General features: G+C 33.1%; 1 protein-coding gene across 1 annotated transcript; it reads right to left on the bottom strand.

The window, feature by feature from the left end:
* Positions 1 to 297: 297 nt before the first annotated feature.
* Positions 298 to 7,789, bottom strand: LOC145333317 (uncharacterized). Its single transcript, XM_080178440.1, has 5 exons — positions 7,690 to 7,789; positions 6,131 to 7,406; positions 4,893 to 5,749; positions 1,105 to 4,488; positions 298 to 594 (listed from the first exon to the last, which is right to left on the bottom strand). The coding sequence occupies exons 2-5, from the start codon at positions 6,423 to 6,425 to the stop codon at positions 298 to 300; spliced, it is 4,833 nt and encodes a 1,610-aa protein (XP_080034566.1). The 5' UTR covers positions 6,426 to 7,406; positions 7,690 to 7,789.
* Between the last annotated feature and the right edge of the window lie 5,961 nt (positions 7,790 to 13,750).

The following is a 13,750-nucleotide window of genomic DNA, read 5'->3' as shown; positions in this document are numbered from 1 at the left end:
AAATTGTCAGGATGATACCAAATATCCACTTTAATCTTAATTAACAAAATAAATATTATAATTTTTAGAATAACTTTGAAACCGATTAATATCCGCTGGATTAGAACCAGTTTCAAACTGAAAAAGGATGTATTCCATCATTTGATAGACAATTTTCCACAAAAATAAAAATCATAAAATTTATACCAGTTTTGTTACCTCGTGGAAAGCTGTTTATAATAAAATGTGATAAATAGCTATATAAACTGCACAAAATTTTTTTTTTACTGACATTTGGTTTTTCTTAAAGTTTAGTTTTTAAAATCCCTTCCTAGTATTGTTATAGGCTTCAAGCTGACACCATAAGCTACACAGAGGCTCAGAGCTTGTCAGGTGCAGTTCATAAGGACAATCCACAGGCTTCAGTAATGTTTCATCAGTAGTTGGTGCAGGATTCTCATGAGTTGTTATAACTAGCTGTTCATTCAGATTACAAAGCAATTCTTTTTCAGGATCTGTTTGATAATCATCAGGACATTCTATACATTCTTGACCTTCATAGCTTTTAATTTGACACCATAGGCTGCACAGAGAATCTGCACTGGTAGGGTCATCCTGATTAAGTATAGAGTTCAATAATTATTTTTTACTCAAAAGTAAGGTTAAACCTTACAGGAAAAAAATTATCGCTATTTAGTATTGTATCAAAAAGTGAATGTTTTTATTGTGATCAATAAAGAAAACAGAGGTAATATATTTTGCTTTCTAATTATTCTAAATTAAAAAGATATTTTTATAGCTATAATTTTCATTTTAAAAAATATTCATGGTATTCAGTCTAGTTTCCATAACAGCTGTTGGATCATGGAAAGAAAACGAAGTAGCGGTTTTCATCGCATTTTCAAATTAGCTATACTACTATTTCTAGCCCTTGCGGGGGGCTCTATCCCTGGGGTCCTATTTCTTAACCCTACATAGCAGTCATTAACATTTACCTGACCTAAAATAACCCATCAAATGCTACTGTGAAAATATGACTAAACCCGCTACTTTGATACTTTTCATGATCCCAGCTTTATTTTAAAAAAGTCCTAATATAGTTTATTTCTAAACATATTAATAAACATTAAACATTTCCTGGTATAAACATCTGACTGGTGTTGGGGTGCTAACTGTGGTCAACTGTAAATTATTGGGATGCTTTGCTATCTGCAGCTCTGTATAAAGATCACATAACTGACTAGATTTTGGATCATTTTTGTAGATATCAGGACATTCTACACATTGTGTGTTATTATATAAGGCATTGTTGCACCAAATATCGCATAATATATTTGCACTTGTTGGATTATCAGAATAAGGGCATGTTACAGGGTAAGGGTTGTCAAGAACAGCTCCATTTTGATTCAGGTATTCAAGAAACTCCTTATCCTTATTAAGTTCACACAGAGTTGTATTTTCAGTATCACCTTCATAGACATCTGGACAAATTATACATCTTTTGTCATTAAATTCTTCAATTTGACACCATAAGTCACAAAGAGGTTCTTTGCTTGTTGTATGATTGGAATACTCACAAACAACTGGTTCAGAAAGATTAGTGACTACATTACTTAATGTTTTATTGCCTTTCAGCAGCTCTAATGATTCATGCAGTTGACAAAGTTCATTAGCAGCTGGGTCACTCTCATATTCTGCAGGACATATGATACAAGAGTTGTTTGAGTAGGTTTCTATTTGACACCATAGATTACAAAGCTTATCAGAGCTTGTAGGGTTATTGTTATAGACACAAACAACAGGGTTAGCATCTGAAGGGTTAAGCGGTGCAATAACTTCACCTAATAGTTGTAAGTCTTCATATAGATTACATAAGGTTTCATTCTCAGGATCTTCTTTATATTCATTTGGACATAATATGCAGCTTTGACCATTATACTGTTGAATCTGACACCAAAGATTACAGAGACTATCAGCTGATGTTGGATTTTCTTTGTATTTACAAACAACTGGATCTAAATCAAGCGGCATAACATCATCTAATGATTTATTGTGGGCAAGAAGAGTAAGTGTTTCATGAAGGCTACACAATTCTTGTTTCTCTGGATCTTGTAAATATTGATCTGGACAGTTGATACATTCTTTACCATCAAGAAGTTGTATGTCACACCAGACACTACAGAGCTTATCAGAACTAGTATCATCATTAGCATACTTACAAGGAACAGGAGTTACATCATCAGTTGACACAGGTGTTGTTGCTGTATTTTGTTTCAGAACAAGTTCTTCATTTAGATCACATAGCAATTCTTCTTTTGGGTCGCCAATATAATCTTCAGGACAAATGATACATTCATTACCAGAATACTTTTCAATCTCACACCAAATATTACACAGCTTCTCAGCACTTGTTTCATCATTTTCATAATCACAAACAACTTTAGTTGTAGAATTTGAGACTGGCAAATCATTATCTTGAGCAGTAAGAGTTAGTTCCTCATGCAAATCACAAAGAATTTCAGCTTTGGCATCATTTTTATAATCATCAGGGCAAACAATACAATCATTGCCATTGAATGGTTGAATCTTACACCAAAGGTCACAAAGACTTGTAGCACTATTTGTATCATTCTCATACTGGCAAATTACTTTTGAGAGATTTTCAGTTGGGCTTATGCCATTGTTAGATTGGTTTAATAGAACATATTCTTCATGCAAATCACACAAAATATCAACTTTAGGATCATTCTTGTACTGTTCAGGGCATTGAATACATTCTTTATTGCTATATGCCTGAATCTTACACCAAAGATTACATAACAAGTCTGCACTTGTAGGGTTATCTTCATAGGCACATGTCACTTTTTGTACACTAGTAGCAGATGTAGCTGGATCAAAAGGTGTATAGGCAAGTAATTGTAATTCCTCATGAAGTTCACATAGTTTTTCACTTTCTGGGTCATTTTCATATGGGCACTCAATACATTTTTTACCAGAGTAAAGTTGAAGTTCACACCATAAATTGCACATCCTTGAGGAGCTTGTGGGGTTATCCTTGTATGGACAGCTTACTGGAACATAATCTCCAGGTTGAGCTGTGGTAATTTGAATATTACTTGGATACTTTGCCATTTCTAGATCAGCATATAGGTCACAAAGTGTAACATTTTCAGGATCATTCATGTATTCAGATGGACATTTGATGCATCTGGAATCACCAAAAGGAAGTATGTCACACCAAATATTGCATAGCAACTCCGCACTTGTAGGATTATTTTCATATTTACACTGAATAGGATCCAAAGTTTCAAATGGTTTAGTTTCATTAAATTCTTGCAATAGAATAAGTTGAGCATGAATATCACACAGCTCCTGACTCTCTGGATCATTAAGATACTGCTCAGGACACTGTATACACTCATAGCCTTTTAATTCTTGAATCTGACACCAAACTTCACATAATTGCTTGCTGTTTTCATCAAGTTTGTACTGACATTCTACAGGTATCAAACTATTTACTGTTGTTGTTGATTCAGATTTATTTGTAGTATATTCTAGTTCTTTTAGTTCTTCATTTAATTGACAAATAAGGTCAGTTTGTGCCAGATTTTTATATTCTTCTGGACAAATTATACAATCCTTACCATCAAACTTTTCTAATTGGCACCATAAATTACACAATGGATCAGAACTTGTAGGATGATCTTTATATTCACAAATGATTGGCTCAAATATACCACTGAAAGCTGTAGTAAGCTGAATATTAGTAGGATGCATTGCTTTCTCAATTTCTGAATATAAATTACATAAGAGTCCAGATTCAGGATCAATAACATATTCATTAGGACACTCAATACATTTAGAATCATTATACTGTATAACTTCACACCAAAGATCACAAAGTTTCATTGAACTTGTTGGATTATCTTGAAATGGGCAATCAACAGGTAAAGGATTTTCAGACAGTTCATTACCACTCATTGTATAGTTAAGAATTTCATTGGCTTGATTTAATTTACAGAGAGTTACATTTTCTGGATCATTAATGTAAGATTCAGGACAAATAATGCATTCATTTCCACTAAATTTCTGGATGCTACACCATAAATTACAAAGAATATCAGAATCATTTTGATATTCTTCATACTTGCAAACAACTGGTTGGTAACTATCCATAATGTTTGTCAGAGTATCATTATCTTTTAATAGCTCCAATTCTTCATGAAGATTACATATTTCTACATGTTCAACTTTGTTTTGATATTCATCAGGACATTCTATACAACTTTTGTTTTCATGTTGTTGAATCTTGCACCAATAATCACACAATTTATCAGCACTAGTGGGATTATCTTTGTAGATGCATGATACAGATGTAAAGTCATCTGTAACCACATTGTTGGGTAATCCTAGAAGTTCTAGTTCTTCATGAAGAGCACAAAGTGTTTCATTTTCAGGATCTGCTTTTAAGTCATCAGGACAAACAACACACTCATAGTTGTCATATACCTATAATAAATGTAAGTTATTTCATGGCAAAAGAAACATATTTATATGATAGATGCTTATTAGTATTTTCATCTGACATTGTAAAAGTTTATATTATTTGGAATCCAATTAAATTCAAAGACAGTAAAAGAAACCAAGACAATGTTGATAATCTATCAAATGATTATTGTCAGGGTAAATATAAGTGCAAGTCTCTAGGTCCTACTTATTGTCACATAGCTGCAAAGTAATTTAATCTTTTCTCAGAACAAAGGACAGACAGACAACGCAAGTAAAGGACAAGAGTATAAGTTAGAAAAATATTGATAAATTTCTGTAAAATGGATGACACATTGAATTTTATATAAAAAAGACTAGCTACTGTCAATTTAAGGGATGAATAGCAAAGATTTTGTACACATTACCTGAATCTGACACCAAAGGTCGCACAAATCTACTGCACTAGTTGGATTATCCTGGTAGGCACAAACAACAGGCTCCAGATCAAATGCCATTGCATTGGACAGTGATTTGTTATGCTGTAAGATAACAAGCTCTTCATTTAGATCACATAGTGTTTCTTTTTCTGGATCATCAAGATATTTTTCAGGACATTGGATACATTTAAATCCATCAAGTTCTTGTATAGAACACCAGAGCTCACACAAAGCACCAGAGCTTGTTGGATTATCTTGATACTTACAAACTACAGGAGAAAGATTAGTTTCATCAATAGGATTTCCATTGTTGTTGTGTACAGCTATTTCAAGTTGATCATGTAGGTCACACAAGAGTATACTCTCAGGATCATTTTTATATTGTTCTGGACATTTAATGCATTGTTTGCCATCAAATTCTTGAATAGCACACCATAGACTGCATAATTCATAACTGCTAGTTGGGTCATTTTCATATTGGCATTTGACTGGTGCAAAATCCACATAATTTGGTACAGTTCCATTTTCTTTCAATAGTACTAGTTCTTCATTTAGGTCACATAAAAGATTTTCTTGCTGATTGCCTGAATACTCCAGAGGACATTGAATGCACTGAGCATCTTTAAAGACTTGTATTTGACACCATAGGTCACAAAGTGGTTGCTCACTTGTAGGGTTGTCGGTATATAAGCAACTAACATTTTGAAGAGACTCAGAATCCAACATTGTTTGAGTTGTACCAGAATTTGCATAGGTTAAAGTTTGAAGCTCTTCATAAAGGTTACAGAGAGTTTTATTTTCAGCATCAGTGGCATAAACGTCAGGACATAGGATGCATTCTTTTCCTAAAAAAGTAAAGTTTTAAAGAAATTGTTTATTTTAAATCTTTGTTAAACAATAATTTTTCCTATGGTCAATGTGGAACCGATGTTAAATTTTTTAGTTGTTTTAATTTTTCAATTTCAATAGTTTATTATAGAAAGCTTTTCTAAACTATAAATTTTATTTTGTTCAATGTGGAACCTATCTTTAAGATATAAGAAATAAAGAAAATGGCGTAAAGAAAGGGAAAAGGTCTATTTGGTATATAATATGAGAGAATTAACAGCAGATTAAAAAAAAAACAGTAGATTTTTCATGTATCTTTTCTGCTCACAATCATATTTGTTATTTAAAGAACGTATTATAAGTATTAACAACTTTAATTAAATTTAATAATGTTTTACCTGACAATTCTTGCAATTTGCACCAGACCTGACACAATTCCACCGAGCTGGACGTATAATCTTTGTAGGGACAACTTACAGGTTCAAGACCCCCACTGGGAGCTGTTGTCAACTGGATATTATTTGGATATTTGGCAATCTCCAGCTGCTCATTCAGCATGCATAATAATTCACTTTCAGGTTCATTAACATATCTTTCTGGACAGTCAATACATCTCTGGTCACTAAAAAGTTGAATATCACACCAAAGGTTGCACAGAATATCCTTGTGAATGTTCTTTTCATAGATACACATTACTGGCTGTTTATCTAAAGACGCTTCAGGTTTGCTACCATAACTTTGTTGAAGTAATTGTAGTTCTGTGTTCAAATCACATAAAGTTACATTTTCTTCATGATTCTTATAATCCTGGGGACACTCTATACATTTGGAGTTGTTAAATAATTGAATTCCACACCATAAGTTACACAGAATATCTTCATTTTGTTCATTTTTATATTCACAGTCAACAAGATTAGCATTAGATGTATTAATTGGATTAGTCTGGTTTTGCTGAAGTAATACTAATTCTTGGTGAAGATCACAAATAGTTTGATTGTTGACAAGAGCAGCATATTCATTTGGACATGTTATGCATGATTTATCATCATACGCTTGAACAGCACACCAAAGTTCACAAAGTATATTTTTACTCTCACTTTCCTCATATTGACATGGAACTAAAGTGTTGTCAGTAGTATCAATATTACCAACTCCAAAATCTTGTTGCAATAACTGTAATTGAGAATGTAAATCACATAGAGTTTCATTTTCAACATGTAATTTATATTCTTCAGGGCATACTATACATTGTTTTGAGTCATAAAGCTGTATTTCACACCAAAGTTCACACAAAGATTCTTCTAATTGACATGCAACTAGAGTTTTATCAGTGCTGTTATTTGGTTCTCCATTCTCTTGCTGTAACAGAACTAATTCTTCATGAAGATTACATAAGGATTCCTTATTTTCAGAAGCTAAATATTCCTCAGGACAATTTATACATTCTTTGTCATCAAACTCTTGAATAGAACACCATAATGAACATAGTAAATCAGAATCATTTGTGTAATTGGTGTAAATGCATGGAATTTTGGTGTAATTTGATGGTAACTCAGGACCTCTCTGTTGGCTGTTTAGCAGTTCTAGTTGTGTGTGGAGTTGGCACAGTATATCTGTTTCAACCAGGTCTTTATATTCTGCAGGGCATACTATGCATTCTTTAGATTCAAATACCTTAAAAAAAGAATTTTATATAATTATAACAAAACTAATAGTGTTTGGAAAAATGTATTAAATTTCTTATTCTGTAGCAAAGGTTTTGTCCGTACTTTCTGCTTGTATCTATCTAGTTATATATCCATTAAGAACTCCTTAACAGCCGGGCCGTACTGGTCCAAGGCAGGTTTCAGGCTATTAGGTGAGATAACAAGTTAACCCCTCTCACACAAGGATAATTATTCTAAATCACTTTACTTTTATTCTACTTTTAAATTGAGATTAAAATAAATATCTTTACCTGAATATCACACCAAAGCTGACAAGCCCTGGCATCCTTATCATGGTAAGGACAATCAACCTTTTGTATTTGTACTCCATCAATTGGTTGGTTCTCATCCTGTTTTAATTTTTTAGAGTATTTTAATTGTTTTAAAATACAATATTTTTTTAATTACCCCCTAAACTAAATTTTTCTAAACCTTTTTCCCAAATTGAAGCTGAAAGGGGCATTTTTGTTCTAAAAAACTTAATGAACTTTCTTTGACTCATCCTGTATCCCAAAAACAAATACTTTAAATACTCTATTTTCCTTTTTTCTTCTCTCCAATTCAATCCAAAGATTGCAGAGAAGATCTCTATCAGGACTGCTTTCATATTCTGCGGGACATTTGGTACAGCTGTATTTTCCTAAATAAAGAAATAAATCTTTCTGTTCGAATTTTCGTGATAACTAAAGAATGAAAAAATTTCAGCTTCTATGTCAGGTGCATGAGGATAATTGAAAAAATAAGAGGAATAACTTGTCCAGCAAAAAAAGAGTTAGTTGTCTCCGGGATAGTAAATATTTTTTGAAGATCATTGTTCTAGCGGTCTTTGGGGCAGTGGAAGTGACAAAATCATTTTTTCATATTTTAATTTAAAGAGAAGGTAAAAGCAAAATATTTTTTTCAAAAAGGCATAAAAATATCAATTTTATTACTTTGTAAAAGCTGGACGTAATGATAAAAAGTGGAATTGTTGTTGAATTTGAAAAAAAAAATATTTAATATGTATTACCTTGTAATTGGCCAATTTCACACCAAAGTTGACACAGAGTTTGCCCATATAAATTCTTCTCATAAGGACAAAATACAAGATATCGATCTAGTAAAGGATAAATGTGTTTATATTATTTCTTTATAAAAATAATTGGTTGCATTTGAAATTGGTTATCCTTGTCAAAGGGGTATAATTTACATCGGAGAGTGTTATTACGCCCCTAAAATAACATTACTCTCAATTAACATTAAAACGTTTTTCTTGACAAAATTTCTTTAACCTTTAATTACACATTAAATCAAATCAAATGCTTTGTTAAAATCAAACTAGCATAAAAGTTCAAAGCACCTGAAATATTTAAAATACTTTAGTGAGGTTATACTATGTATTTCTTATTTTTTTTTTAAAATCAGTGTTTTATTAATGAGTTTTTTAAAGTGTTTCTTTCGTTAAAGTTTGAGCCAAAATTGAGGACACACCATCTAAAGGAACATTACTAAGCTTCACTTAATTATCACTGTATGTGAAATTGTATTTTACACTAACATCAATTCTAACAAACTAAAAAAATTAAATTTAACCCCATTCTGAGGGGCTCCAAAATATCCAAAATACCCAAAAAGTTAAAAAGGTACCAATTTGATAATGCCTCATTGATTTTTCCAATTAAACCAGCTTTGAGTACACTTTACATCAAATTGCAGAACAGTGTTTAAGCAAAGCTGCTCTATAAAACACATTTATTCCTGGATCAATGGTTGGTGGTGGTGATGTTGTATTCTTCAGATTATTAGCTTCATGCCAGAGTTGACACAGCAATGGTTCCTCTTTAACATCAACATATGGGCACAAGTCATCAACACATTTCTTCATTTCATATTCTTGTATCCTAAAACATAAAATTCAGGATTGAAGGAGCGTGTTTGGGTTCTAGTATGATTTGTAGTCCAATGTTCCGTCCCTCCTTACCAAAGATTTAAACATTTCCAGTATAAATTAGTATAATTTAAATACATTCCAATGATGATAAACAAAATCAACCATTCTGTGGATACAAATTATTTGTTGAAAAGTTTGGACAATATTAGTTTGGAACAAACCAATCATAATTTAATAATAATAAATAAGTTTAGCGATTAGCGAAATCCTTAATTACAGACAGACACAAACGCACACACAGACAGACATCCTGTTACTATTGTATAAAAAGAAAATTTGTTTCTAACCTGCAATAAATATGGCAGAGTTGTTCAGAGTTTGTATCATTTGCATACGGACACAAAACTGGTGTTAATTCTGTTAGCAGTTCATTCAAGTTTTCTTTATATAATCATGGACAATTATCAATAATACAAAGTAGTACGATGTCTGTCTGTCTGTCTGTCTGTCTGTCTGTCTGTCTGTCTGTCTGTCTGTCTGTCTGTCTGTTTGTCTGTCCGTCCGTCCGTCTGAAGCTTAAGATCTCGGTAACCACTGAACCGATCGGATTCTACTCTTGAGGGTATATACCTATTGGTCCTGTGGTGGTTTTAAGCTATTTTCTTGGGGGGTGGGACACCCCTAACCCCCCCAAAAACAAAAAAATCCCCCCCTTATTTTTTATTTTGCTCTGATACAGGCTGCTGCAGGCTGCCCTTTTTATTTTCATTTTTTATTCCAGCGTTTATTTTGAATGAAAGAATAGCAACATTCTCTCACTAAAAACAATAAATATTATTTTTTTTATCACCTCTTGGGCTAGGGGCGAAGCCGCTATGTCTTTAAATAGCAAGCAATAATAAATTTACAATTTAGATGAACAGTAAACTTGTACAGTGTAATATTTTTTCTTATGTAAAAACTTTTGGTTATCTAAAGTATTATGCTATGAGTGATTGAAGCAATCCTAAAATAGCTTTTACGTGATTTTTAGATCTATTTTCGAAAAGGGACTTATAGACAATAGAAAATCAGGAAACTTTTATATATGTATTTACATGTATAAATATATATGTTTTTGTCTCATGACGGAATGCCCTTTGGTACAAGGAATTTTTACAAAACAATAATACGTCCATCTTAAATAGCAGCCAATAAATAAAAGTTTCTTCCTTTATCATATTTAACAGACAGACCGATGGATGGACATTTCGAATTAAGATCTTCGTTGCTGAGAAAAAAATCTTCAACGTTCCTGAACCAGAAGGGTCAACAATGGGGGGAGTTGAGGTGTTTTCCAGGGTGTTTAGCTCCTCCCACAGGGAGCATACCAACTCCTCCTTTTCTAGGCCTGTAACAAAGATAATTGCAGGGATCTTAGGGATGAGACAATAAAAAATAAATTGTTGTACATACCCAATGATACTATACAAAATTACTACTTCTGCAGATACAAATCATTGATTAAAAACTTTTGACACTCCAAGTTTTAACCAACGAATAAGGATAAGAGCAGCTTAAAAAATGAAACTTACCCAAAGCAATATGGATGCATCATGCACTGAAAGACGAACAGCCAAATTAAATTACAGATTAGCTTCATATTACACTGACTAGAGAGGGGGGAATACAAAATTATAATATAGGGAGGGGGGGGGGGGGGCTGTTATTGTCAGGCAAATGGAATGACCGAGATAATTTCAGACTGACTGAAAACGAAATAATTTACCTAAATATTGTTGTGGGCAATTTGTACAATTGAAGCCTTGATATTCTTGTATTTCACACCAAAGATCACATAATCTTTCTCTGTTTTTATGATAATTCTTTGATTTTTTTAGAAACGGGGATTTACAGTGCCTTATAGGTACCTTAGGGAAAGACCAATTAACAAACATCTTTGTTACGTTATTTAGTATTTACAACGCCTAAATACACTTTTATGAATCATCATTCCTGTCGTCTGAATAGTCTGCATACAAACAATTTGTTGATTCAAGATTTTCCTCTGGGGGTTTTAAAGCACCATCTTCTAACAGATCCTAGAGAAAACATCCATAAAATGAAACTTAACAGATCCTACAGTCAGAATAGGAACATTATCAATCATTGAGTACCAATAGGGTTCATAAAAAATATTATTCTAAGGTCTGAACAAAAATTATGAATTATCTTACTAACTACACCTGTAGTGTCCTCCATAATTGACAGAGTATGTCTGAATGTATAGTATCTACATACTTCTCTATACAACTATACCTGTAGTGTCCTCCATAATTGACAGAGTATGTCTGAATGTATAGTATCTACATACTTCTCTATACAACTATACCTGTAGTGTCCTCTATAATTGGCAGAGTATGTCTGAATGTACAGTATGTATATACTCCTCTATACAACTATACCTGTGGTGTCCTCCATAATTGACAGAGTATGTCTGAATGTACAGCATCTACATACTCCTTTATACAACTATACCTGTAGTGTCCTCCATAATTGACAGAGTAGGTCTAAGTGTACAGCATCTACATACTCCTCTATACAACTATACCTGTAGTGTCCTCCATAATTGACAGAGTAGTCTGAGTGTACAGCATCTACATACTCCTCTATACAACTATACCTGTAGTGTCCTCCATAATTGACAGAGTAGGTCTGAGTGTACAGCATCTACATACTCCTCTATACAACTATACCTGTAGTGTCCTCCATAATTGACAGAGTATATCTGAGTGTACAGCATCTACATACTCCTCAGGGCAAGGTCTCATTGTTGTAGCCTTCACACAGGATTTTCCATTAAATATCTAAATAAAATACAAGAAGGATTAGCTTCCAAGCAAACTTTTGCTTTCGTATATAGACAAACGTCTAGACTGATACTTTCTGCAAATAATGTAAATCTGGTAAAAAATGACTAAGATACGCAAAATATCGAATAGACAGACAAAAACATCCTACAAGTAGACATCAAATTACTGTTCAGAGATTAGCTAAAAACTATTATCTTGTGCCTTTAGCTTGTTTTTTAAAAAATACAATCCACAAATTACACATTAATTGGTTGAGAAATAGCAAAAGAGCTTAACAATTAAAAGGTCACTTAGAGGAGTATGACAATTTTTTGAGATTATTGTTTTGGAGGTCCCAAAGGGTAAACCTACAAATGACGAGAAAACATTACAATTTTTTATGAATTGGTTCAAAGGATAAAAATGAAATGTATTTAGGTACTCAAAAGGGCATAAAAATGGTAGTGGTATCTCTGACATGAACACAAAACCACAACCTGTATTTGGCACCAGAGGTCACAGAGCTCCTGTTCATCCTCCATGCCCTCATACTGGCAACCTATTGGTAGCAGGTGCCCCACAGTATTCGTTGATCCAGCCTGTTCCACTTCAAGAGTTTCTAGATAGATAGATGGTAGTTTTATAGATAGATAGATAGATAGATAGAACTCCTGTTCATCCTTCATGAACTCATACTGGCAACCTATAGGTAGCAGGTGCCCCACAGTATTCGTTGATCCAGCCTGTTCCACTTCAAGAGTTTCTACATAGATGCTCCAATTATGATAAACAAAATCTATCTGTAGATTTAAATTTTCTTTTAATAAGTACAGAAGAACTTTTATCCTGTAGCCCACCCCCACTCTATAATCAATTTACAAGAGATTATGCAATGTAGCCCAATTGGTTAAGTTCAATTAATAGTAATAAAACACTTCTAATATTTATTTAAGTAGATATATGGACAACGGACTTTTAGTTTACCTAATTGATTATGAAGATTACACAAGGTAGCCTCGTGTGTTAAGTTCAGATATTCATTTGGACAATACTCTTCACATTTACTCCCTAAAAACAATTAATAAAAAAAGATATTTTTTTATTAAACACTTTACTTATGTCTAAAATAATCTAACAAAGAACACATCAAAATACTCGTAGATGTAATGTTTAATGAAATGTTTAATGCTTTCAAAAATATTGTAAATACTGGAGGGAGATGACATTGGACTTTAAATTACACTTAAACTTTTATGCTTGAAAGTGCATTCTGTTGTTGATTAGCTTAAAAACTTTGGGCATATATCTGCAATGCTGCTTTTTTGCTCGGCTAAGCGTTTTCAGGAAAACTTAACTACCACTACGTTTTTTTAATCATACCTGCATAAAGTTGAATCTCACACCACAGGATACACAGCTGGTACGAGCTGGTTGGGTTTCAAAGCATACCTGTATAGAGTTGAATCTCACACCACAGGTTACACGGCTGGTACGAGCTGGCAGGGTTTCAAAGCATACCTGCATAAAGTGTAATCTCATACCACAGGTTACACAGCTGGTACGAGCTGGTAGGGTTTCAAAGCATACCTGCATAAAGTTGAATCTCACACC

The sequence above is a fragment of the Acartia tonsa genome, chromosome 12 (assembly GCF_053477335.1).
Source record: "Acartia tonsa isolate MP-2025a chromosome 12, ASM5347733v1, whole genome shotgun sequence".
NCBI lineage: Eukaryota > Metazoa > Arthropoda > Copepoda > Calanoida > Acartiidae > Acartia > Acartia tonsa.
Note: the sequence above shows the minus strand (reverse complement) of the source record. Positions and strands in the feature narration are given on the sequence as shown.

What these genes read in the sequence shown, in the direction of transcription:
- LOC145333317 (XM_080178440.1), bottom strand. Translation starts at nt 6,425, where the DNA reads ATGTGTATCTATGAAAAGAACATTCACAAGGATATTCTGTGCAACCTT. An exon ending in CAAATTGCAAGAATTGTCAG is followed by an intron (nt 5,750 to 6,130) that starts GTAAAACATTAT and finishes TTACTTTTTTAG; the next exon opens with GAAAAGAATGCATCCTATGT. An exon ending in ACCTTTGGTGTCAGATTCAG is followed by an intron (nt 4,489 to 4,892) that starts GTAATGTGTACA and finishes CATTTATTATAG; the next exon opens with GTATATGACAACTATGAGTG.